Here is a 27,740-nt window from a genome sequence, read left to right on the forward strand (position 1 = left end):
AATCTCTTTGTTTTGTTTTTGTAAACTTTAGTTGGATAGTTTTTTATTTTATAAAAAAAATAAGTAATGTTTTCGTGAGAAGCAAGTAAAATATTCCCATTAATGCATTATTAATAAGTATCTAGAAATCCTTTAATTAAGGCAATTTGAAAAACATTTGTTTATGTTTTGACCAGAACTTACATACTTTTAAAGTATGTTTTTCTTTGTTGCTGTTTACATTTCAAAATGATTGATTAGCACTGGAGTTAGCAGAATAGAATCATAATAATGAAAATCTGTTTGTAGCCAGAAATGTATTACCAGTTTAAAAAAATTCCCCAAACAACTCTTACCTAAGTTTATATTTTGCTTCCATAAAGTTAAAAAGTTTTTTTTCTGTCTTTTTTGCTTTAAACATTTTTTTTTCTCAAGAACATCTGTAAGTTCCAGACACATGTAGTCCTTTCCCCACTCTGTCTAGTTTGTAATTTTCTCTTTATCTCTGTGACTAACAAGGTAATTTCATGGAATATACAGCCTTTTTAATCGAATTATTTCTCCTGTAATGTTATCTTTCTGTAGCTGAAGATAATTTTCTTAGATGTGTAGCTTTAAAGCAATATGTCTACAACATTGTTTTCTGATATAAGCTTTATAAACAATAGCTTATGTTAGAGACTCTGGCAATGAATACAGTATACACTATAAAATCAGTATTCACAAGATTAAAAAACACGTTATTTGTTGTGAATGCTGAATATTTAATATTGAATACAGATTAGATAGCATCATGCCAGTACCTAAAGTTATTTTAAAAAGTAAGGTGTTATTAAAAAGATAGTAAAACTAAACATAATACTATATACTTTAGCCATTTTATTTAAAGCTGAAGTGGCCCATACTGTTTTGAGCTGTGTTTCATTTAAAGACAGGCAAAACACAAATTTTGAAACCATAGATTTTTAGCTCTACCGCCTATTAGCTGTGTGAGTTAAATTTGGGGTTTGTTGGTTTTTGTTTTTGTTTTTTAATCTATATAGTGAGTAGAGTGAGACCCATTTCACAGATTTAATTTAAAAAATAAAGTGTAGCTACAGGTATGTCTATGTGTGTGTATAATTTTATTTGAAGAATGAAGCATATTACAATATATATGTATTATGTACCTCCAAAATGGTAACTGGATGATCCTAGATTTGAAAAGTCCATTAACAGGCCTTTCAGTATTTTCTCTCTTAATATGATTGATTATCACTACAGTTTTATGTTTCTGTCAAAAACTGTGAGGAGTCTGAGATTTCACCTACTTCCAAGCTCACAAGTCTGCCTGCCGCAGTTTCATGGGAGCTGGCAGAAGACAGGAGACTCCTGGGTCAGAGACAAATGACTTTATTGTTTGTAGCAATAGCAGCAGACAGATTATCAGCATTGACACTGGTTCACTGAATCCCAGCTCCCACAGGGCAAGTGAAGAGGGCTAGGAGGTGACACTTGTATACTAAGTGGTTTGCATTTCCAGAGCAGAACTCTGACCTTAGGGAGTTTGAATGTTCCTAATGGTCAGTGAGTATGCCTGCCCTTTGCCTCAGAGAGACACATTATTTTTGTTATACTGGACAAAAACTTCTCTTTGCTCTGGAATGAGACACCATCTCTATCTTTCACGGCTATCTGCTGCATAAATATCTTTGAAAAGATAGTTCAGAACAGATTGTCAGTGCCTCTGTTTGCAAACGATGCAAAAATGTGAAAGATGCATGGAGAAGTATCTCCTAACCATTTCAGAGAAGAATACCTGACAGGTTTTAGCTCTGAAGCTTAAACAATGTATAATTGAGAGCAAGATTTAAAGCCTGGTTGTGCTTCAGTTTTTTTATCTATAAAAATAAGACATTTGGCAGTGATCAATAATGGTGAGATTTCATGATTCCACCGTGCCTTTTTCCCATACAGACGCGCTCTCCCAGGCTTTATCTTGAGCAGTAGTTAGAGACAAGGATGCTATGAAAGGAGGGATGATCATCCTAATAAATCTGAGTGGGACCTTGCAAGTGTGGCAGGACAAGCAGAGTTTGGGCCAGATATATATGGGAGCGTTTGAAGACAGAGTGTCAGACTAAGACAGTCTGTTCCGTTCCCCAACCCCACAGAGTGTACCTGCCATTAGACTTGGGACTCACATTGAAAGGCACAAATCCATGGAATTTTTACTGGCTAGCACAAAGGTTTATTTTTATCTTGCCGTTTAATGCTTTGGTGTTTGAAATCAAATGTTTTCATTGGCCCAAACTTTTTGCTAATGGTTTTTGTTGCTTTTTATTGTTTGGTTTTTTTTGATAAAAAGTTTTTTTCCCCTATATTTGAAATATAAGTACAAAACAAAACATCACAGAAACTGTTTTACTTGGGTTGTTGTTTTTGTTCTCCTTTATGATATCCAAGAAGCCCTGGTTAGGAGTGTGCCAAAGTTTTGGCTATTACTCATTCTTTCCAGTAGTTTTATCTTAGTTCTGAGCACTGGCTTTTACATGAAATTTGAAATGTACCCAGACTCGTACTCAAAGATAGCATTTTGAACATTTTAGGATCTCTGGCCTCATCTTTTTAGTAATGTGAGTACATAAAAAAAGAAAAGGAAAATGGTAAATAGAATTTACACATCCTGTTGTATTGAAACAAGTGTAGACTTTAAAAAATTATAGATATTTACTACCAAATATAAAATATATCTTTAAATAACATAATTGAACTTATTTTAAAATATTGACCAATAATAGCTTTTATCTCACATGGAACTGATGATTGTTTTTAAAATTCTAGGTCTAAAAAATTCTGTTTATCATATGATATCAGTGAAGTACTGTCAGGGAAGCAAATAGCCTAGCTTGAATTTAAACAAAGCAACATGGAAATTGTCAATGCTTAATACCATTTGAGGATTTTTATTGGTTTCATTTTTTCCTCTCCTCTGCTGTAAGGAATGTACTCCTTCAAACAAGAATGTGAGAAATGAGATTCCCAGTGTTAAAGGAAACTGGGGACTTACCTCTACGAGGCAATCAGGCAAACTTTCACAGAAGACCAGAGTTTGCTTATTCTCTGTGCTCTCTAATGCTGACACCCCCTCTGTGTGTCCTCTGAATGCTCCTTCATGCTTATATCTTTTCAAAGTCTTCCACCTCTGTCCCACACATGATTATATCCTTTGTGCAAAACATTCTTTCCCCAAGTAAAACTCTCATCTTTTTAGTATGACTGACTTCAGCTAGGTAATAGCAGCAAGTAAGTTGATGGAACTAATTCAGACTAAATTACACCCTCACCCCAGTCATAAGCCTCTTAGATGTATTTGCATTTTTATAAAAGAAGCTTGCAAACCCAATGAATTTCTAATTGGTAGAATTTCTGGAAGCGCGTTCAAATTCCCACTCAGTTCATCCAGTCCATTATCGAGACTATAGCCAGAGTGATCTTTTCCTCCATCTCTTTCAGAAATAAAACAAGTCTATTGGGCAGTTTGTCTACGGACTAAACAGTGAGGCCCAGGTAACTAGCCATCTGATGCTCTGACTCGAGCTGGGGATAGATTTTTAACTAGATCAGAAGTCACATACCCAAATGTTAACAAGAGCGTGGCATGTGACAGAAAGAATTCGTAACAAATACAGAAGCTTGAGAGACCAAATAACCCGCACATTTTCAGTATTTGGCTTGTCATCAAATGTATAGACTCATTAACATAAGCCATTTGGGCTCCAAGAAGAGAAGAGGAGTTGGAGACATAGGAAAGTACAAGGCAGTATGACGTGGCATCACCCAGATATACCTCAGCAGAGTGGCATTGCTGGAAACATAAAGTTCCCTCATGTTTCTCATCCCTGTTGAATTCAGTTACCACTAAGATTCAGATCCCATCTGGTGGCCTGGTCCTTCTCCTTCTACCTCTTTATTCCCGTACTTCTCTCCACTCCTTCCTCTTCGCACGTGTTTGCATTTCTCTAAACCCTTGTTAACTCCACCTTCCATTTTCCTCACAAAGTGGTAACTTTGTTAATCCCTAAGAACAATGAAGCTGGGTGTTCTACTAAAACCTTAATCTCTGGAGTTGGGAGGGATTTGTTGGTGTCTCTCTGCCAGTCCTCCTTACTCCCGTCTCTCAACATCCTGATCATTCAGAATATTCAATAAGTAAATCATCACCTTGGTTAACTTCTTCTGGAGACTTCAGATCTGCTATCATTCTTATCAGTTTTGATGTCCACACCAATGACCCTTTCATCATCACAGCTCTTTGATCTCATCAAATCCATGACCTTCCTTTCTCTGCACCTTCTGCCTCCCGCCTGTGTAGCCTTACTGATTAGTAACTCACATCACAGACAACTACATCCATCTTTGAGACTTGAAACGAATTTACCACTTCATAATCACTGTCTTTCTGGCTTTTTCGCTCCTTCAATGCCTCTGAGCCTAGAATCTCAGATGTCACTTTCAGTACTCTTAATTCTGCTACTTTCTCCAAGGCCCTCAGCCATATTTGGCCATTAGAGAGCATGAATAGTGGTCAGTGGAGGTAGATTCTGTTTATCAAGCGTGATTCTGTTTTCAGGCATGAAAGGTCATAGAAATGTTATTCTCTTTCTTTCCTGTATCCTGTTAAGTTTTTTGGCCACCCATGAGAAGGAAAATAGAAATCAGATTTTAAAAATGATCAAACATGCATTTTTTAATTCCTTTTCCCTTTCCCTTTTATTATGCTAGTGAGCCACATTCAATATGAAAAGAATAGAAAATACAGATAAGCAAAAAGCAAGAAAAAATGTAAATTTAGTGAAACTACATAATTTTCCATACTTTTCCTGTTCATGAACAATTTTTACATACTAGAGTACTATGCAATTCAAGTGTGAGCAAATCATGGCATGTTTATCTGTGGAAAACTATGAAGACATTAAAAGTGATGGGAAGTAGGGGTAAAAGTGATGGAGGGACTTCCCTGACGGTCCACTGGTTAAGACTTTGCCTTCCAGTGCAGGGAGTGTGGGTTCAGTCCCTGGTCAGGGAGCTAAGATCCCACATGCCTTGCGGCCGAAAAACCAAAACATAAAACAGAAGGAGTATTGTAACAAATTAAATAAAGACTTTAAAAATGGTCCATATCAACAACAACAAAATCTTAAAAAAAAAGTAATGGAGAGCTACATTTATTGGCATAGAAAAATATTCACACTATATTGTTGAGTTAAAAATAAAGAGGAGTAATCCCAATATATATATATTACATATATTTTATATTAGTATATATTTTACCTATTCATACAATATCTATGTAAAATATATGTTAATAATATATTTTGTTTTAAAACTATATACTTACATATACACATACGTATATTAATTCATTTAGTCCTCACAATGTCTCCATGAGGGAGCTATCATTATTATTCCTATTTATCTCAAGTGTAGAGAAATTAAGTAAAATTTTCAGTATCACACATCTAACACATGGTATCTTCACAAAGTCAGTATGAGTCTGGAGTCTGCTTTCTTAACCACTTCACTCCTCCAAACTCCTCCGGGTGGCATTCACGGCCTGCCACAGGCTGAGGTCCCTACATTTCTCCCTGGTCTCCTGTTGTCCCCCAACCTAACTCTCTGCTCAAGCCAAGTCCCGCCCTTCACTGTCCCTTCAACACCAGGCTTACTGCCCACTCCTTTTCCTGCCTTTACCCTAATGACCTCATTTAACTTAACCATCTCTTTAAAGACGTTTTCTCCAAATACAGTCACATTCTGAGGTACTGGCGGTTAGGCCTTCAACATGAATTTTGAGGATTCAGCCCATAACAGCCAAGAAAGAGGCAGGGAACTGTGATTGGCAGTTCACCAGATCCGTATGGTGAGAGGAGAACAGATCCCCAAAGGAAGAAAGATACTGGACAGATAAAAACAATGGATGTCTATTATTATAGGTTTTTCTGTTTTTGTTTTTGTTTTTTGCGGTACGTGGGCCTCTCACTGCTGTAGCCTCTCCCGTTGCGGAGCACAGGCTCTGGACGCGCAGGCTCAGCGGCCATGGCTTATGGGCCCAGCCGCTCCGCGGCATGTGGGATCTTCCCGGGCCGGGGCATGAACCCGTGTCCCCTGCATCGGCAGGCGGACTCCCAACCACTGCGCCACCAGGGAAGCCCTATTATAGGTTTTTGATAAATATTTATTGATTGTTTATGATAAAGTCCATGGCATTCTTTAGGCAGAACGAACCATTCTGCCTAAATGATTCATTTTAAAGTAAGGGAATATTCATGTTTCCTTCTCTTTATTACTTTCTACCATGAACCCCAGTTCTCACATGTTCTCAGACCTTTCTCTGCTCTCCAGAGATAGCTAATATGAGAAATTAATTCGTTCTGCTCTACTTTCCTCTCTCAAGTATACCCTTTTTTTCATTCGATATACTTCAACCCAAAATAATAATTTTATGGATAACAATTTTAGACACCATTGCAGACCAGTCAGAATTTCATGGAGACTATTGAATCATGCAAATGCAGCAATCATCTACTGAGTCTGGCCTATCCATAAAACTGATCACTCTGCCTGTGAGCCATAAATCTCTAAATGGACTAATCACAGACACAATCAAATGGAGACTTTGAGAAAACGGTAGCATCGCCTTGCTTCATTTCCTTGAAAATGGGAAAAAATATTTGCTGCTTATTATAGCCTGTTAGTCGTAAACTACGTAATTCTTCTTTCCATTTGGCATATCTTAAGACTAAGAAGCAACCTTGTCGATGTGCCTGGCATATATACTGTGACGTGTTTCCTGCCCGGCCACTGGCAAGACAGGAGGGAGGGTCAGCGGAGGCTGGTAGCACTGGGGTATGAGGATCAGTGGGAGCTTTGGGAGACTCACTTTTTCTTTGGGAGAAGCTAGATCGAGCTCAGTGACCCAAAGGTGCTTCTTGCTCTGGTGTTGCTCACGATGTTATACTTTGCACTTTGGGCATCAGGACAGTGTGAAAGGGACAACACGTCCATGTTCCAGTAATGGAGAGCAGCATAATGGCAGCTCCTTGACGTCTCGGAAGTTGTGCTAAAGACCGGCTGGCTGAGGGAGCTGATTGATCCCTCTGCTCTTTGGTTAAATGGCCCTGACCTTTTAAACTTGAACTGGTTTGGTGAATCTTTACATTTCTGGTTCATGACTTGTGTACCTCCTGCCATCATGTAGGTATATTTACTTATTTCACTTCGGGAGTTTGTTATCTTGTGCCAAACACTGGGACACATGAGGGGCAAGATTGCGTAGCACACTTGCAACAATGTGTGTGATTCTGATGATTAAATCTGATTTTCAGCAGACCAGAGAGGAAGAGGTGATAAGAGAGATACTTACTTTTGTTGTCCAAATCTTTCCAGCAAGTCCCCATTTACTTATTTCTGTGCTAAACATAGCAGAGTAGCACTGTGTCTAAATGGCACCAAAACAACTTGTTAAAACATGAACAACTTTAAACAACGAAACTGAGTTCCCTTTGCATTACGTAATACAAACTCAGTGAACTGTACTTGTACTTCATGGATTTGTTTACCCTGTTTGCCCAGCCTGCATCTATTAATCAATAGTTTATTCCTCGCTGTGTGTAGACACGTTCCGTGACTCAATATGTTGCCCTCTGAAATAAACTCTACCATATTTGTTTGCCTTTTCCTCAATGAAAACATTGTCCAAGCAGTGATTGTGATATTTTCCCCATATCACTTCTTCCTGAGCCACTGTATTTGCAACAGAAATACTAGCAGAGAATCTGAAATCTTGATAAGATGCCTCCCAAAAACATAACTTGCTTTAAAATAGATGAAAAACTTCTTACAGAAATGGCCAAACTTTTTATTTTAAGCCATCAGGGGCTGCTTTATTTGGGGATTACAAGAGCTAGATTAAGAAGGGGGCAAAATGAAATCAAGTTCTAGAATTTAGCTGCTGAAGTGGTGAAAATTCATCCTGAAACTTACATACTTGCCTTGTTTTGTGAGTAAACTGAATAAGCAAAAGAGAACTATTCTATGATTTTGATTCATTTATTTCTGTATATATATACAGAGACAGAGAGAGACAGAGAGAGAGAGACAGATTTTGGTGTTGGAGGATATAGTATGTTGAACTTCAAGAAAATCTCTTACCCAGTCTCCTTCTGGTGGTAGAGGTAGATACTGAACAACAACAACAAAATTACAAGTGTTATGAAAGAAAAACAATGTTAGTAGATTTGCAGAGCTCATGTCTTGTTCATTCATTTTCATGGAACTCCAGGGCTGGGAACTGACTTTTGATTTGCAGGATATCATTGATATCAGGAAATGAAAACCCACTAAAGTGATGCATTAGCCCTAAGGCACACAACTTCATAAAGTGTATGTTACATAACACATTTATTCGTGGGAAAATGATGCTTGTTGTGACTAGTCTCTTGAAGTTCTCATTGTAACCATAATAATTAATAATATGATTTATTAGGACTGATACATTTTAATAGGCATTAGTGTCTTCCAGTCTGATAGATCCTGTTGAAATATATATTGATAAAAACCAAAAGTGGGATTTGCAGCAAGCTACAAAGTGAAATACATTCATTTCCCTAAATAGAATCTTAGAATCCTTCATCTGTAGTTGAAGTTATGATTAGAAAGGTTACGTATCTTGGCAGAAGTATAATTAACTGAATGAATGGGGTTGTTTTGGAAGATGCTTTACTCTTTGATGATGGGTTGGGTGTGCTTCTGTCTGGGAGAGACGCATAGACTCTATTATATGGTAAACCCCATTCAAATCCTGTGATTCACTGCTTCGATAACTTTTGGGACGATTTTCTTTAAACTTCTCTTAGCACCACCTAATGGTAAAAATGATATCATAGTCATAGCAGCAGTTACAATCCCAGTGTTGATAGTCATTTCACAGGAAAATGTGTAGCTTATCAAAGGGTCAGCCTACCCCTAAATAGACAAAAGTAGGTAATTCAGCCACGTTAACTGAGAAGGCCTTTTGAAGGACTCTCTTGCCTCATCCATTTCTGGGTGGGCTCATAAGTACTGGTAAGAATCCTAGCCTGAGGTCAGAAGAATTCTAACCTTCAACCTAGTAAAGGCGGAAGTCAGGAATCCTATGGTCCCTGTATGAGGAGACCTGAATTCTAGTTCCACACAGCTACTAAGTATAGTGACATGACTCTGGGAAAAGTACTTGGTCCATTTGTGCCTCTTTTCTAGACTTGTAAGATAGGAACAATTATAGTGACCATTCTTTCCTCACAGAGTTGTCATGCAAATGCTTTATAGAAGAATATGTGTTGTAAATCTATAAAAGTAATATTAAGGTATTATTTCTATATTGCTCAAGATATCCATGAATTGATTCAGAGAGAAAAATTGAATGAGGTGTTCAGTTTTTCAGATTGACATAAAACTGTCACAACAATATATACTGTTCTTCTTTTTGGAGGCATGCTGATACGGAAAGAAAGCATATTGATGCCCAAGTATTTATCTAAAGTTAGAGGTTGAGTATAGATAGTCATCAAACACGATTAGTAGTAATTTTGTGTTTGTTTTACAAATAGATTGGGGCTTCATGATTTATGCCACAAGGTTATATTATAGATAAATTACCCTCAAATAATAACACGTGGTAACATTAATTCTTTACTTATCATGTGTCAGACACTGTGTCAAGCCCTTTATCTACTTACTCTTTTAACCCTCTGTAACCATCTGTGGGGCAGATACTGATATGCCTTCTTTAGATAGAGGAATGGAAGCTCCAAGAACGTCTGAGCTACACAGCTGGAAAGGAGCAGATCCATATCTCAGGTACCATGCTATACCTCTTGTAACAAGCTTGAGCCACTATACTGTATTTTAAGCCTGTCCCTTATAATGCAAGAAAATAAGAAAGGAGCTATTTAAGAAAGCCTAATACCTGGGCCTAATGAGAAAGGGAACTTGTTTACCACTTTATTATTATTAATAATCATCAATATTATTATTTGATCAACTAAAGTAATTCTTATAATTTCTTATTTATCATAATATTTACATATAAGGAGATATTAAGTGAATTTGCTGCAGGCAGGAGATTGTTTTGCTTTAGTCTTTTTTGTTTGTTTGTTTTAGTTTTTTAATAGGGAACTCAGTAACAGATGGGAATTGCCTACCCTGGGAGAGTCAGAAGCTCAGGTCCTCAGTGCTCACTGGCACTTTCTTGAGGGTCCTCTCTACCTTTCTTCTGTTACCTTTTTATCTGATGTACCTACTCAGGCTCAGCTCCTTAAGCCATCCACAACCATTTTTAGGCAAAGTAGCAAATTTCACGGGACAGACCTCATACCGCAGCCGTATGCCTGGGGTTCGGGGCATCTCAGATGTGGGTGTAGCCACCAGCTTGAGGTCTGGGCCTCTGGAATGACAGTGACCACTTTGGGCCACGTGGAAGGACCAAGTATTAGTAGTCCTGGCTCTTCAAAGCTGCTCTTCTGACCTTTTTGGGAGGGCTTTTAGAATTCAATGGCTGTGCTGCCAAAAGGGTTTATAAAGCACCCATCTGGGGATGTGAAATTAATGAATGTAAGTAGAACACAATTACGTTTTGTGGGTGATACATGATTTCTGTCAGGACAAGTAATTGCTTTGACCTGATGGCACATCTGCTGTTGGGTCGTGGCGAGTGCAGACTGAGCCCGGCTGCATATGTGTGGGTCCCACCTTGACGTCTTAATAGCCCACTGTCCTTGGGCAAGTTTCTTACCTTCTCCATGCTTCAGTTTTCTGTCTGCAGTGTAGGGACAAAAACGACTTTGCCTCCTGGGGTTGGTAGGAGGATCGAAGGAGTTCATGCACTTAAAGTACTTGGAACAATGCCTCACACAGAGTCAGCAACCCACGAACATTAAGTATTTAATAAGCATTTCCATAAATATTAGTTGCTTCAGTAAGTATTTCCATAAATATTCGTTGATAAGTACTAACCACTGCTCCTATCCATTTGGTGAGACCCATGTTTTTCAGGATTCACTAACCTGGGAATAAAGCTAGGATATATACATATATTTTTAACGTCTTTATTGGAGTATAACTGCTTTACAATGGTGTGTTAGTTTCTGCTATATAACAAAGTGAATCAGCTACACATATACATATATCCCCATATCTCCTCCCTCTTGTGTCTCCCTCCCTCCCTCCCTACCCCACCCCTCTAGGTGGTCACAAAGCACCGAGCTGATCTCCCTGTGCGATGCAACTTAAAGCTAGGATCTTAAAATGGTCACAAAAACATTTCTTTGCCTCCACCTACACTCACTATCTTCAGGCCTCTTCATCTCAAAATCCTGCTTCCGATCACTTTTGGATCATCCTAAAGCAATCTTTTCATTCATTCCTATCAGACCTCACAGTCTTTTGGGATACATTTATTTATTAATCTCTGGTGGATCTGGAAGGAAGTATCTATAACTTACCTATACACATAATTTCAACAAGCCCTAATGTAATGCCCTAACTTTGATTCAGAGGACAAATAAAAGGCAAGTACTTTATAGTGTAACAATTTGTAATCTAATATGTAAATGTTTAGGCATAATGACAGCATAAGGAGTAATGAAATAGTCAAATGCTCCCTCTTTTATTTGGAATCTCCATGAATGTGACAGGTACAAATTCAGATTGGTGCAGTTGGATCATAAGGAAACTAAGATTCCATGGGTCACATCGCTGTCGGTGAACAACTCTTGAGACAGTCACAAGCAAAACAAAGTATAGTGTTCCCTTGCTTGACTATGAAATCGCACTCCTGAAAAATTCAGTGTATGTTAAAACTGGGTAAAGTGCTTGGGGTTTATATATAAAATGGAGTCAAGCTCCAGGTTCAAATAATTACCAACAGGCTTTTCATCCACTTCAATGTCCAGTGAGACATTCAAAAGTGATATAGGGTGGGGGAGAATTTATTGTTTTGCACAGAGCGATATTCAACATAGTAACAGCTGTTGTGGTATGTGCCTTGGCCGATGAGAATGGATATCTCACTATTCAAACAGGCGCTGGACTCTGCACCTTACCAATACATTCCAAGTAAACATCAGCCTTATCCTCCATAAGGCAGAGATATGGGCTTTATAACCCTCATCTATTAAATTTCAGTAGCATTCTTGATCATTGTGATGGCCTCAAATGCCCCCTTTGTCTTAGAGGGTGTACCTTATGTGCTTATGAACACAATCCTCTTATACTCGATACCGTGTCCACTATTTTCTCCATTTCTGCTCTGGTGCCCTGTGGTCATCTACTGCCAATGTAACCGCTGGTCACACCCACCAAAGGTGTTCTGCCACTGGAGTGCCCCATGGCAGAGGCTGCTGCTGCACCTGCCATTGTCTGTGCTGTCCCATGCCCAGTGTAAGGGATCCTGAGATTCATGCTGTGCCTGCTTCTCCTCTGGCTGCTGCTGAAACTGTTGGTGCCATGTCCCATGTACCAGTCACTGTCTTGTCCATTGGCTGGAAGTCTACTGGTATTCTCAGAAGGCTGAATAAGTCAACACTAAATTGATTCAGCAGTAAAAAATCAGTAGTCAAAATCTTTCTTTATGTTATTTTTTTTCTATTGTATGTAATGTTACACTCTCACTAAGAAAACATTCTTTCAGTATTGTTTTAGCTTCTGACCTAAAATCTGGAGTGGCAGTAAGGCCTGTGGAATATAGGAGCAACATACTAAAAGCTGCCCTTCTCTTTCATGTTGTCCTGTTATCCTTGGACTTCTCTGCCATCCACTCTTTTTTCTCTAGGACAGATTCCTTACTATTAGGCTTTACCCACAGTTCTTCCAGTCAGGGCCAGACATAGTGAACTCCTAGCTGGACACGGATTGGTGTCACACTAAAACTCCATCACACTGGTAAATAATAACCAGACAGCATTCTTGTCATCATTCATTGACCATAGGGTTTCAAAGAACAGCAAAAGTAGGTGTCTTGTCTTTTCCTAGTTGAGGGGGTTGGGATAGTCGTGTTTAATATCATTGAGTTCTAACAATGTCACGACTGGACCTGAAATATTTCTGTTGAGCATATGGAAATAGGACTGCATTTATCCTTCAGATATAAAGCCATAGCTATTTATATTCTTGTGTTCCAAATATTGCAGAAGCGGGAATGTTTGCTTTGTATCTAAATACAGAATTAAGAAAAAGAGAAAGATTACGTGGTTAAGTAAACTGATTATGCCTAATTTATCTTTTCGGTTCAGTATTTTGTAATGTTTCTGTTTCTAGATTCCTTCTCTCAGTCCTGTGTAGGTCATTCAGCAGCCAATTTTAGAAGAGCTTGTGTCATTTAAGAGAAAGAACTTTAAACTATATTCAAAGAGGACTACGAAAAGCAAATATACCACCGGCAAAGTGATATTTAAAATTTTCCAGTTACATGAGTTATTGGTAAATCTACACGGGCTGTGCCACGAGCAAAACAATGTGCCAGGTGTACTCTGAGCTTTTAATTAAGAGAAATTTTACCTTTTGGACAGATTTTAATAGGGTATTTTGCTGTTTGTAAGCCATTGAAACAACGGTTTAAGCCATTCGTGGGTGAAAAGCCCTTAATTATGTAGAATATAGATCATGAGGGAAGCAAAACTGAAAAACAACCCCAAATCCTAGAGACTCATGTCAATTTGGAAAATTTCTAGTCATGCCCCAATGTCACCTCAAGCCCCTGGAACTAATGGATTCTGTGAATGGTTTAAGTGATTTGGTAAATAAAAGCCAGATTTGGGGGACCGAAGAAAATGCTGAGTAAAGAGCAACATTCTCAGAGAAATCAGCTGTAGTGGTGAGTTGGAGGCCAGGTGAGTAGTTGTGAGGCAGCGAGCTGAAAACGTGAATCGCAAATCATTCCATGGATAATGGCGGCCATGAGCCGTTGTCACTTTTCACTCTAGATCCATGAAATTGAATGCACAGCCCTTCTAATAGAAACTTAATGTACTTTTCTCTAAATCAGATTTTGCTCACCTGCCTGTGTCTGTATCACCCCCCCTCGCCCTGCCTCTTCCTCATAGCTATACGCCCCAGCAGCCAAGTGGCCCAAGGGACCTGACCTTGGCCCCAGGGGATTGAGCCAGGTGTGGCAGGGAGCTTAGGCAAAAATGGCCTCTCCGAGGGCTTCCCTGGTGGCGCAGTGGTTGAGAGTCCGCCTGCCGATGCAGGGGACACGGGTTCGTGCCCCGGTCTGGGAGGATCCCACGTGCCGCGGAGCGGCTGGGTCCGTGAGCCATGGCCGCTGAGCCTGCGCGTCCGGAGCCTGCGCGTCCGGAGCCTGTGCTCCGCAGCGGGAGAGGCCACAGCGGTGAGAGGCCCGCGTACCACACACAAAAAAAGGCCCCTCCGAGAGAATGCTGAGCATTAGGTTGTGTTAAGCAAACAAATAAATTAATTAAAACGCCCCCTCCAATAACAGCATGACTTACTGGTAAATAAGACTTGAGGAGTAGTTTAAATTTTTTAATAGTTTTTTTGTTTCTTTGTTTTTGAGAGTAGAGCTGGGGACAATATGGCAGCCAAGGGGCAATTAGCCTTATTCAACACACAATGAAATTTCTGCTAAATTCTACTCTTACAACCCCCTTTTTCCCCTAGGCAACCCCCTCAGCTCACCAAAACACCATCCTGCACATCCGCTCTCCTCAATGGTCTCTTTGTCCACTTTCCTCTCTAACTCATTTATATAGATTTAAAAATAAATTTATTTTTTCCCATACCTCAAACAACATTATAAAGATTTGGTTCCCATATAAGCATGTATCATTCTTTCTTAGAGAGGAAAAGAGGACCAAAGGAGCAGAAAACCTCTACTTTGATAATTTTTCACTGTTACTTAGCCTTTTCCCCTTTTGACTTAAAACTAGCTTGAATTTTTTCCACTACTTACAATCCAAGCTTTTGATTCAGCTTCCATTGGCTGGGTCTACAGAGTCAAACTCTAGCAGAGAGCTTGATTGTTAACTCATGACTTTGAACCCCTGAGTGATGCCGCAGCTCACAGAATTTTTTAAAGCAGTGACTGCACATCCCTAAGTTATTGAAAATGACTGAGATATTATTGGATACCAGAGAATTATTTTCCCTAAGACATTTAGTGTATTTTGTAAGAAATAGCAAGATATAAATGACATTATCCACCACCCACCTATTTTAAGGCATCTAAGTAGCAGCTTAGACCCGGAAGTACAGTCTGGGATTGCAAGGACATGCAAACAAGTGGTGTTAACTGAGATAAAATGCTGATGTCAAGGGGTGGTGGTGTGATGAATTGGAAGATTGGGATTGACATATTTACACTAATATGTATAAAATGGATAACTAATAAGAGCTTGCTGTATAAAAAAATAAATAAAATTCAAAATAAAACCCCAAAACAAAAAACTCTGTAGCTTGAGTTAGAGTGTGTTAAATCTCTGGAAAATAATATATGTATATAATATAAATATATGTTTATATAATATATTAAATAAATTATATATAAATTAGGTAATTTATATATATACATATGTATACGCATATGAACACATATGCTAAAAGTAACTTGGCAGTACAAAAGATGAGAGATGTATGAAGAAGATATGAAGAATATTCTTATAGAAAATATTTATTTGAATTTAATGTCCTGGCATAAATTCTACCCAGAGTAGAGAGTTTGGGGGGAAAAAATTTAAGAGTTTAATCACCTTATTAACATCTTTAAAGACCAACAGTTATTTAACACTTCAGATATGAAGACCCTTCCCTCCCTTGGCTCAGTTAGTTGGTTAATTCTTTAGTCATTTACAAGATACAAAATAGGCCAAACGTACCTGGCTACTGATGGGCTTACCCAGCTCAAGATGAAACTGAAGCACCAATTCAGAAACTCTTTTGTCAGGCTCTGCTTGGCTTCTGACTTGCCCTTGGTGCCCTCGTCTATGAGGAGTAGATTCCTGTGTCGCTCAGCCGAAACTGACATCCGCAGACTCCAGTCATATCACTGGTCAATTGGAGGGAAAGAACCTGAGGACAAAATGGTTCCGTAGGAACATGTTTGCTCAGTGTCATAACCAAAAATCTTTTCTGACATATTTCCATGTTTTTGACCTATTTCTGGCATTGGGATCTCTGGCCCTCATTAGATTTCATTTTGGCAATTGTCTCTAGTCTCTGAATGTTCTATATTTGTCTCACTCTTGGAGTCAGATATTATGAAAATATTGTTATTTTAAATATGTACTGGTTCACATATAATGTTTATTTGTAAATACTATAGAAGTAGAGAAGGAAATTGAAGGTGATACCATGTACCTTTTATTATACAAAAAATATAGAGTGAAAATTGAAAACAGAGTTGGTTCGTGAAGGTGCCATTAAAGAAGAGCTATGTTCATGCGTGTTTTCACTTAAAATAGGCTCAATGACTCTCAGTGTTTGTGTCTTACATTTAAATTGAGATTGACTTGAATATACTTAAAAAAGAATTTGGAATCACTGTTACAAATTTCTAGTAAGTCATTTATTATTCTGATGTAAATGATATCAATAACATTTCATGGTTTACTCCAGAAAATGTTCCTGAGAAAAAGTTTAATATTAATAAAGTGATTAACTTATTTTTGCAGTGAGTGGGCTTAGACAGCTATTCTATTATCATATTTGTTGCACTCTAGGTACTAATGTTTGTGGGAGGTTGTGTTTCAAATTGTTATTAATGATGCTTATTAATTTATACCAAATTATTCATCTTTGGGCTTGCTGAAGTAGCCAAGTATTTTTTCTTTTCCTTTTCTCTTCCCCTGGAAAATTCATGTAGAAAAACATCAAAGCAAAATTAAGTTGCCATAAAGTAATAAAACAGTCTTTCATGCTGCTTGATCATTGCAGTGAAATCATAGGGGCAAGAAATTGAAGTAGGAGTCTAGACATAGCTTTTATTACCAAGGAAAATGAGCAAAATTCAAGGTTTTTACGTTGACATGGTTAAAACATAGAGGAGTCCATGGGGAAAATTGTTTTTGTAGAATTGCATGACTTTGACACTTCCACTGAAAAAGAGCAGAAAGGAGGGCATTTATGACTTGCATTTACTGAGTGCTCAGTAAGTAAACAGTTGATTGATTGGTTAGTTGGTGGAAACTTTATGCAATGATTACACTTTGATTTTTCTAACCTTGTACATACACCTATTTTTTAAAAGTATCAATATGAGTGTTCGGAAATAAGTCATTATTGTTGGTCTTTACTTTTACACACTTCAAAAACCCACTAAATAATATTTTACAAAATAATGAAGCACTCTGGTTGAGGTTACCAAGGTCATGAAGCATGACAAACTCTAGCACGTGAAGGACTGTATTGTCAGGAAATCAACTCAAGTTATCTATATAAAATTCTCATCGCAAACAGAAGTCAACTCCTGCAGCCACCGTCCCCTAATCGAGAGAGCATCTCCTAGCTGTATGGAAGAAAGACCCTCTTGGTGTGGGACAGAAGGAGACATCAAATCTACTTCACCTTCTGAGAAAAAATTTTGAAATCAGTTATTATAATTGTTTTTCTAGTCTGTGGTAAGATAACATACTACAAAGCAAATGCCCCTCTAAACATGCCTTCATGCTTGAGGGATTGAACCTTGGTTCAGAATGGGGAGAGAATTTGCGGCCTATTTCCCTTGGAACCAGTAGTTTAACATAGCAGACTCTATTATGGAAGCCATTCCAAAAGGAAACAATAGAATGACTGTTTTTTGCCCTGTTGAATCTTTTCAGAATTGCAACTTCCGGTGAGCCCCTCAGTGTGTCTGGATCAGAGCATACAATTAAAGCTGAGTAATTCAAGTCACCTTTTAAAAACAGTGAAGTCATATATGTGGAAACCAGGGGACTGGAGACGTGAACAGCTGTAAGCTAATCATCTTGAATTGTTATGTCAAGCGTGCATTTTAAGAGATAGCTAATAAGAGAAAAGCACCAAACACATCTGGGGGTTTTACATGTTTGAATTATTAGGTTCTGTTATACAAATTTTAGGCTATCTCTTCTTAATAAATAATGCCACCATCGATTTTCTGCTACACTAATTCAAATCTCTCTTGCCATAGAATAAACATTTGGGTAAATAGGACTCTTATCCAGGAAGTTACATTAATGGAAATTGAATTTAAAACCTTGGCCATGTGAAACTAAAATTTTAACTTCCATTTTATACTCAAATAACATGCCTTGGTCTACGAGTATGGCTGAATGATTTTTTTCTATTATTATTTTTTTATGGCTCTGAGAAAGCAACTGTAGGGTACCAAGTTATTCAAGTTACCTTCAGGGAAAGGATTTTGTCATGTAGGTAAATTATAGTGAAAAATTAAGAGATTTTAATTATCTTATCCAACACACAAAATAGTTTGCCCCATGTAATTTTATAATTATTAGGTAGTATTCCACAGTTAATAGTTTTTATTGAAGAATCATATGCATTTCTGCTTACCTAGACTTCAAAAGATGAAACAGCACACTCTTTTCATTGATCAAACTTAGATATTTGAAATATAGAAATATGATGCAGAAAAGAAAATAGTTATACATTTTGGTATCATTTATAATGAAATTATGTTTGTTTTATCACAAAATATTTAACTAGTGTTATTTTTCCTTTTTTAGACTGAAGTGTTTCCTAATACTTCATCCCTTAAATTAACCCTTAATTATCTGTGGTGCAGGTTATTAGGTAGAATCAAATTAGTGGGGAAAGTATTTTGGCATATTTTTGGTGACCTGCCTGTCCACTATTGAGAAACAGTATCTTTTCTTGTGGAGGATAAGATAGAGCAAAGGTAGGAAAGGGCAGAACCGGAAAATTTCAGGGGTATCCTAAACTTTTATATGTATCACTTTTGTTGGGATGGTACCAGATGTGACTAATTTAAATTTTTTAGATCTTTAAGCCTCATTTTAGGTACAATTTTAGACATCGTTTAAGGCAACCCATACACTGAAAGCTGGGGTCCAGTGAAAGAGAGATGGGGTGTACAAAGCTCTGAGGCAATTTATAAATTACATACCCCAAATTATGGAGCTTTAATTATATTTTTAATTTTTTAGGAATCAAACCACAGTCCTAGCTCCACAAGAAACACTCTTGAGAGCCAAAGATTTATCCGTAATTCTTAAAGCATATGTGCTGGTGACATCCTTAACTCCTCTGCGTGCATTCATTCATTCGACTGGCACGGTTTGGAATCCACCAAAGAAAAAACGCTTCACTGTCAAGGTAAAATTTCCATTGTTGCAGTTATTTCCCACAAAGTATACTGGAGATAAGTAAAGTGAGTTGGGCTGCCTTTCTCCGACCTTTATGATTATCAAATCCCAAGGAGCAAAGATTGTATCGTTTTATTGCTGCAAGCAGAGATTTTCATTTAATAGGTGCAGGTTCAAAAATGAACTGGAAACAGCTTAATTCACTAGGGATCACAAAGGCTACATCTTCTTTTTCTCTCAATTCATCTTTTTAGTTCAGTTCTTTGACCCATTGTAGAACTAGTTCTCAGCTGTGGTCTGTTTTTCTTGACTTTCCACTCATTCAAGAAAAATGTAGTCAGTGCAACAGAGGAAAATATAATTTTGCCCTTATGCTTTTTGCTTCATTTTTAGGAAGCATAATGCCTCTTTCATTTCACCATTCAATATGGAATATTTGCTGAGTAAAAAACAACGCTCTCAAGGGTGCCTGACATAGTAGCCATGACATAAAGCATGATGAGAAAGTTTTCAAGGTAGAACTTAATAATAACCTCCAAAAAGTTTAGTTATAAGAGGTAATTCAGGTTAGCTCATTCAAAAATAAGGTCTAGTGAGAATATACGTGATACATTTTAAGGAGTTTCTGATTTTACAGAAATAATTTTTCAGAGTGTAGTTAAGGGGAAGTGCACACATGCATTCTTTCAGTTTCTTTCCACTTCCTCTTATCTGTTTTCTGAACAATTATTTCTGTAAGATCAAAGATGCCTTCAAAGAACAAATACTACCCGATCCCTCTTATAGAAGGAATCTAAACTAGTCAAACTCACAGAAGCGGAGAATAGAATGGTAGTTACCAGGGGCTGGGGAAAGAGGGAAATAGGGAGGTGTTAGTCTAAGGGTCTAAAGTTTCACTTATGCTAGATGAATAAGTCCTGGAGATCGACTTACAGTATAGCGCCTATAGTTAATAATACTGAGATTTGCTAAGAGGATAGATTTTATGTTCTTATCACTAAATAAATAAATAAATAGGGTGGGTGGAAACTTTTGAAAGGGATAGATACGTTTATGACTTGATTGTAGTGATGGTTTCATGGGCGTATACTTATCTCTAAACTCATCAAATTGTATGCATTAAATATGTACAGGTTTTTGTATTTTAATCATAAAAAAAAGGCACAAGTGCCTTTTATAGTTTTGAGAGATTTAAAAGTGACTGTACTTGATACTTTTCAGAATTTTTCTTACATAAACTGCACTTTAAGTTTTGGAAAATCTTCCAACAGTGAAAAATTTTTAAATGTTATGTTTAAAAATTGTCAGTTAAAAAACAGATAAGCATGACAAAAGATGCAGATGTTACATTACTTAGTAAACTAGGTAACTGATATTTTAAGGAAATGGTGTTGATGACTTAGGTCTTAAGGGTGGTTTATTTTAAAGACAATCATCTCATCTCAATTATATCAGTATTAAGTGGTTTTTGATCAGGAAAAAGTGGAATCTAATTTGATTTGTCTTTCATGTTATCTCCCACAAGTCTTCACAGTGGCTGTTTATATTTCCCTAAGAACCTTTAATTATTCCCCAGTTGCCTTTTTCTGTTAAGTTGAATTGTATGCAATTGCTGACAATTGGCCAGTTTTGACCTACAAAAACTTACAGTTTCATATGATTCAACCAAATAATTAGAAATCAGATATAGAGAGATACAAGAATCATAATCCTCTATTCATGTCACATTCATGTATTCGACAAATGTTTGTTGAGCAGAGATCCAAATCCCTGTCCTCGTAGAACTTGCAACATCTGTGTGTGCAAGCCTCCTCTCCTATTTTATCTTTTTTATTTAATACATTTTATCGCTGTTTCCCACTTAATTATCCTTCCTCTCAAAGGCCATCATTATAATGATTTAATGTGTGTGTTTTTTGTGCATATTCTTGTAAAATAAGCATTTTTATTTTGTTATGCATGCAAGTATCTTTAGCATATAAACTGTATTATATAGTTTTTCCTTTTTCTTTTACTATATATATATATATATATATATTTTTTTTTTTTTTTTGAAGTCCCTCTGACTCTTTTTTAAAATGCAGCACTACATATTTTTAGGAAGAAACCTTCCACGTTGCTATGTGTATATCTTCTGTTAGTTTTTCACTGATTTGCAGTATTAGTGATGTGTTTTCCATTATAGTTTACCTCCCCACTGCTCCAGTGATAGAGATCTGGATTGCTCCAGCTCTTGGCTAAAGCAAACAGTACTTCAAATGCACAAATCCTTGTATCTGACTCTTTATGAACCTGCATATGATTTTCTGAAGAGTGTATACCCAGGACTGGGATGGCTGGGGCATAAGATATAGGTTCATTTGATAGAATTAAATAATGCCAGCTCGCCCTCCAAAATGCCTGTATCAATTTCTGTACCCCCACATAGGCCAACATTTGACCGTTTCCAGCTGTGACAGGTGAAAAGTGTTATCTTGATCTTGCAAATAGCTCAATTTGCCCTCTCTCTGTTAACTTTATCACAGTGTTATTTTTTGATTAGAAATCTTCAATTCATTAATCAAATTAATTTTTCCATATGCTTCCTCTTTGGGGATTTAGTTTCAGAAATCCTTTCTTATCTCTAAGTCACAAAGGTGTGCTTCTCCATTTTTTTCTATTACCTTTATAATTTTCCCTGGACATGTAAATATTTAATTCAACTAGAGATCACCTCTGATCCAGTTTTCTTCTTTTTTCCTAAATATTCCATTCTCACGGGCTAAAAACTCATCATTTCCTATGAATCTGACATCACTTTTGTTGTACAACTTTCCATATGTATATGGAGCCGCCTCTGATGTCTCTGTTCGGTTCCAGTTGGCCCACTCTTTTTTAATATTTTGGCAGTATAAGTATGTCTTCATGCCTGACACGGGAGGTACCTCTTGTCTACTTCTTCTTTTCAAGATTGTTAACTATGTGGTGGGCATTTATTTCCTCATAAACATTTTAGAATATCAATTATACTTTTAAACTCCTACTGGATCCACCTCCTAGAGTAATGGAAATAAAAACAAAAATAAACAAATGGGACCTAATGAAACTTAAAAAGTTTTGCAAAGCAAAGAAAACTACAAACAAGACGAAAAGACAGCCCTCAGAATGGGAGAAAATATTTGCAAATGAATCAACGGACAAAGGATTAATCTCCAAAATATATGAACAGCTCATGCAGCTCAATGTTAAAAAAAACAAAAACCCAATCAAAAAATGGGCAGGAGACCTAAATAGACATTTCTCCAAAGAAGGCATACAGATGGCCAAGAGACACATGAAAAGCAGCTCAACATCACTAATTATTAGAGAAATGCAAATCAAAACCACAATGAGGTATCACCTCACACCAGTTAGAGTGGGCATCATCAGAAAATCTACAAACAACAAATGCTGGAGAGGGTGTGGAGAAAAGGGAGCCCTCTTGCACTGTTGGTGGGAATGTAAATTGATACAGCCACTTTGGAGAACAGTATGGAGGTTCCTTAAAAAACTAAACATAGGGGCTTCCCTGGTGGCGCAGTGGTTGAGAGTCCGCCTGCCGATGCAGGGGACATGGGTTCGTGCCCTGGTCCAGGAGGATCCCACATGCCGCGGAGCGGCTGGGCCTGTGAGCCATGGCCGCTGGGCCTGCGCGTCCGGAGCCTGTGCTCCGCAACTGGAGAGGCCACAACAGTGAGAGGCCCGTGTACCGCCAAAAAAAAAAAAACAAACACTAAATATAGAATTACCATATGATCCAGCAATCCCACTACCAGGCATATACCCAGAGAAAACCATAATGCAAAAAGACACATGCACCCCAGTGTTCATTGTAGCACTATTTACAATAGCCAGGTCATGGAAGCAACCTAAATGCCCATCGACAGACGAATGGATAAAGAAGATGTGGTACATATATGCAATGGAATATTACTCAGCCATAAAAAGGAATGAAATTGGGTCATCTGTAGAGACGTGGATGGATCTAGAGACTGTCATACAGAGTGAACTAAGTCATAAAGAGAAAAACAAATATTGTATATTAAAGCATATATGTGGAACCTAGAAAAATGGTACAGATGAACTGGTTTGCAGGGCAGAAATAGAGACACAGATGTAGAGAACAAACGTATGCACACCAAGGGGGGAAAGTGGCGGGGGTGGTGGTGGTGGTGGAATGAATTGGGAGATTGGGATTGATACATATACACTAATATGTATAAAATAGATAACTGATAAGAATGTGCTGTTTAAAAAAATAAATAAAATTCAAAAATTCAAAAAAAAATCCTACTGGAATTTCAATATAATATTGAATTTTTAGCTTAATTTTTGAAGAGTTGATTATTCATAATATTGTCTCTCCATTTATTCAGGTCATTTTATTTGTCCTTTATTAGAGTTTAATTTTTATTCCTCCACAGAGATCTTATATGGTTTTGCTTAAGTTTATTTCAAGATTCCTGGGAGTATTTTTTGATATTGTTATTTATTTATTTATTTATTTTTTAACATCTTTATTGGAGTATAATTGCTTTACAGTGGTGTGTTAGTTTCTGCTGTATGACAAAGTGAATCAGCTATACATATACATATATCCCCATATCCCCTCCCTCTTGTGTCTCCCTCCCAACCTCCCTATCCCACCCCTGTAGCTGGTCACATAGCACCGAGCTGGTCTCCCTGTGCTATGCGGCTGCTTCCCACTAGCTATCTATTTTACATTTGCTAGTGTATATATGGCACTGCTACTCTCTCACTTCGTCACAGCTTACCCTTCCCCTTCCCCATGTCCTCAAGTCCATTCTCTACTTCTGCATCTTTATTCCTGTCCTCCCCCTAGGTTCATCAGAACCATTTTCTTTTTTAGATTCCATATATATGTGTTAGCATACAGTATTTGTTTTTCTCTTTCTGACTTACTTCACTCTGTATGACAAACTCTAGGTCCATCCAGCTCACTACAAATAACTCAATTTCATTTCTTTTTATGGTTGAGTAATATTCCATTGTATATATGTGCCACATCTTCTTTATCCATTCATCTGTGGATGGACACTTAAGCTGCTTCCATGTCCTGGCTACTGTAAATAGTGCTGCAATGAACGTTGTGGTACATGACTCTTTTTGAATTATGGTTTTCTCAGGGTATATGCCCAGTAGTGGGATTGCTGGGCCATATGGTAGTTCTATTTTTAGTTTTTTAAGGAACCTCCATACTGTTCTCCATAGTGAGAACAGTAGTGGCTGTATCAATTTACATTCCCACCAACAGTGCAAGAGGGTTCCCTTTTCTCCACACTCTCTCCAGTATTTATTGTTCGTAGATTTTTGGATGATGGCCATTCTGACTGGTGTGAGGTGATACCTCACTGTGGTTTTGATTTGCATTTCTCTAATGATTAGTGGTGTTGAGCATCCTTTCATGTGTTTGTTGGCAATTTGTATATCTTCTTTGGAGAAATGTCCATTTAGGTCTTCTTCCCATTTTTTGGACTGGGTTGTTTGTTTTTTTGATATTGAGCTGCATGAGTTGCTTGTATATTTTGGAGATTAATCTTTTGTCAGTTGCTTTGTTTGCAAATGTTTTCTCCCATTCTGAGGGTTATCTTTTCACCCTGTTTATGGTTTTCTTTGCTATGCAAAAGCTTTTAAGTTTCATTAGATCCCATTTGTTTATTTTTGTTTTTATTTCCATTTCTCTAGGAGGTAGGTCAAAAAGGATCTTGCTGTGCTTTATGCCATAGAGTGTCCTGCCTATGTTTTCCTGTAAGAGTTTTATAGTGTCTGGCCTTACATTTAGGTCTCTAATCCATTTTTAGTTTATTTTTGTGTAAGGTGTTAGGGAGTGTTCTAAGTTCATTCTTTTACATGTAGCTGTCCAGTTTTCCCAGCACCACTTATTGAAGAGGCTGTCTTTTCTCCATTGTATACTCTTGCCTCCACTATCAAAGATAAGGTGACCATATGTGCATAGGTTTATCTCTGGGCTTTCTATGCTGTTCGAGTGATCTATATTTCTGTTTTTGTGCCGGTACCATACTGTCTTGATTACTGTACCTTTGTAGTATAAAATAAAGTCAGGGAGCCTGATTCCTCCAGCTCTGTTTTTCTTTCTCAAGAGTGCTTTGGCTCTTAGGGATCTTATGTATGTCCATACAAATTGTGAAGTTTCTTGTTCTAATTCTGTGAAAAATGCCATTGGTAGTTTGATAGGGATTGCACTGAATCTGTAGATTGCTTTGGGTAGTATAGTCATTTTCACAATTTTGATTCTTCCAATCCAAGAACATCGTATATCTCTCTATCTGTTTATATCATCTTTAATTTCATATGGGTCTTTCGTCTCCTTAGGTAGGTTTATTCCTAGCTATTCTACTCTTTTTGTTGCAGTGGTTAATGGGAGTGTTTCCATAAATGTTCCTTCAGAGTTTTCATCATTAGTGTATAGGAATGCAACAGATTTCGGTGCATTAATTTTGTATCCTGCTACTTTACAAAATTCATTGATTAGCTCTAGTAGTTTTCTGGTAGGATCTTTAGGATTCTCTATGTATAGTATCATGTCATCTGCAACAGTGACAGTTTTACTTCTTCTTTTCCGATTTGGATTCCTTTTATTTCTTTTTCTTCTCTGATTGCTGTGGCTAAAACTTCCAAAACTATGTTGAATAATAGTGCTGAGAGTGGGCAACCTTGTCTTGTTCCTGATCTTAGTGGAAATGGTTTCACTTTTTCACCATTGAGAATGATGTTGGCTGTGGGTTTGTCATATATGGCCTTTATTATGTTGAGGTAGGTTCCCTCTACGCCCTTTCTGGAGAGTTTTTATCATAAATGGGTGTTGAATTTTGTCGAAAGCTTTTTCTGCATCTATTGAGATGATCATATGGTTTTTATCCTTCAGTTTGTTAATATGGTGTGTCACATTGATTTGCATATATTGAAGAATCCTTGCATTCCTGGGATAAACCCCACTTGATCATGGTGTATGATCCTTTTAATGTGCTGTTGGATTCTGTTTGCTAGTATTTTGTTGAGGATTTTTGCATCTATGTTCATCAATGATACTGGCCTGTAGTTTTCTTTCTTTGTTGCATCTTTGTCTGGTTTTGGTATCAGGGTGATGGTGGCCTCATAGAATGAGTTTGGGAGTGTTCCTCCCTCTGCTATATTTTGGAAGAGTTTGTGAAGGATAGGTGTTAGCTCTTCTCTAAATGTTTGATAGAATTCACCTGTGAGGTCATCTGGTCCTGGGCTTTTGTTTGTTGGAAGATTTTTAATAACAGTTTCATTTTCAGTGCTTGTGATTGGTCCGTTTATATTTTCTATTTCTTCCTGGTTCAGTCTCAGAATGTTGTGCTTTTGTAAGAATTTGTCCATTTCTTCCAGGGTGTCCATTTATTGGCACATAGTTGCCTGTGGTAATCTCTCATGATCCTTTGTATTTCTGCAAGGTCAGTTGTTACTTCTCCTTTTTCATTTCTAATTCTATTGATTTGAGTCTTCTCCCTTTTTTTCTTGATGAGTCTGGCTAATGGTTTATCAATTTTGTTTATCTTCTCAAAGAACCGCCTTTCAGTTTTATTGATCTTTGCTATTGTTTCCTTCATCTCTTTTTCATTTATTTCTGATCTTTTCTTTATGATTTCTTTCCTTCTGCTAACTTTGGGATATTTTTGTTCTTCTTTCTCTAATAGCTTTAGATGTAAGTTTAGGCTGTTTATTTGAAATGTTTGTTTTTTGAGGTAGGCATGTATTACTATAAACTTCCCTCTTAGAACTTCTTTTGCTGCATCCCATAGGTTTTGGGCTGTCGTGTTTCGATCGTCATTTGTTTCTAGGTATTTTTTAATTTCCTCTTTGATTTCTTCAGTGATCTCTTGGTTATTTAGTAGCATATTGTTTAGCCTCCATGTGTTTTTCTTTTTTACAGATTTTTTCCTGTAATTGATATCTAGTCTCATAGTGTTGTGGTCAGAAAAGAAACTTGATATGATTTCAATTTTCTTAAATTTACCAAGGCTTGATTTGTGACCCAAGATATGATCTATCCTGGAGAATGTTCCGTGAGCACTTGAGAAGAAAGTGTATTCTGTTGTTTTTGGATGGAATGTCCTATAAATATCAATTAAGTCCATCTTGTTTAATGTGTCATTTAAAGCTTGTGTTTCCTTACTTATTTTCATTTTGGATGATCTGTTTGCTGGTGAAAGTGTGGTGTTAAAGTCCCCTACTATGATTGCGTTACTGTCGATTTCCTCTTCTGTGGCTGTTAGCATTTGCCTTATGTATTGAGGTGCTCCTATGTTGGGTGCATAAATATTTTTGATTGTTATATCCTCTTGGATTGATCCCTTCATCATTATGTAGTGTCCTTCTTTGTGTCTTGTAATAGTCTTT

At 37.4% G+C, this 27,740-nt stretch overlaps 1 protein-coding gene across 3 annotated transcripts in view; it reads left to right on the forward strand.

Annotated features, from left to right (window-relative positions):
• Positions 1-27,740, forward strand: part of CPED1 (cadherin like and PC-esterase domain containing 1) — a 300,014-nt gene that overhangs the window by 75,263 nt on the left and 197,011 nt on the right. For all 3 annotated transcript variants that reach the window (XM_029233388.1, XM_029233389.1, XM_029233387.1), the window contains 2 exons: positions 17,832-17,964; positions 19,161-19,329. In XM_029233388.1, the coding sequence (XP_029089221.1) occupies positions 17,832-17,964; positions 19,161-19,329 (302 nt within the window). The remainder of the gene's footprint in view (positions 1-17,831; positions 17,965-19,160; positions 19,330-27,740) is intronic.

This window comes from Monodon monoceros, unplaced genomic scaffold, assembly GCF_005190385.1.
Source record: "Monodon monoceros isolate NGI ecotype Baffin Bay Population unplaced genomic scaffold, NGI_Narwhal_1 Super_Scaffold_2, whole genome shotgun sequence".
Taxonomy (NCBI): domain Eukaryota; kingdom Metazoa; phylum Chordata; class Mammalia; order Artiodactyla; family Monodontidae; genus Monodon; species Monodon monoceros.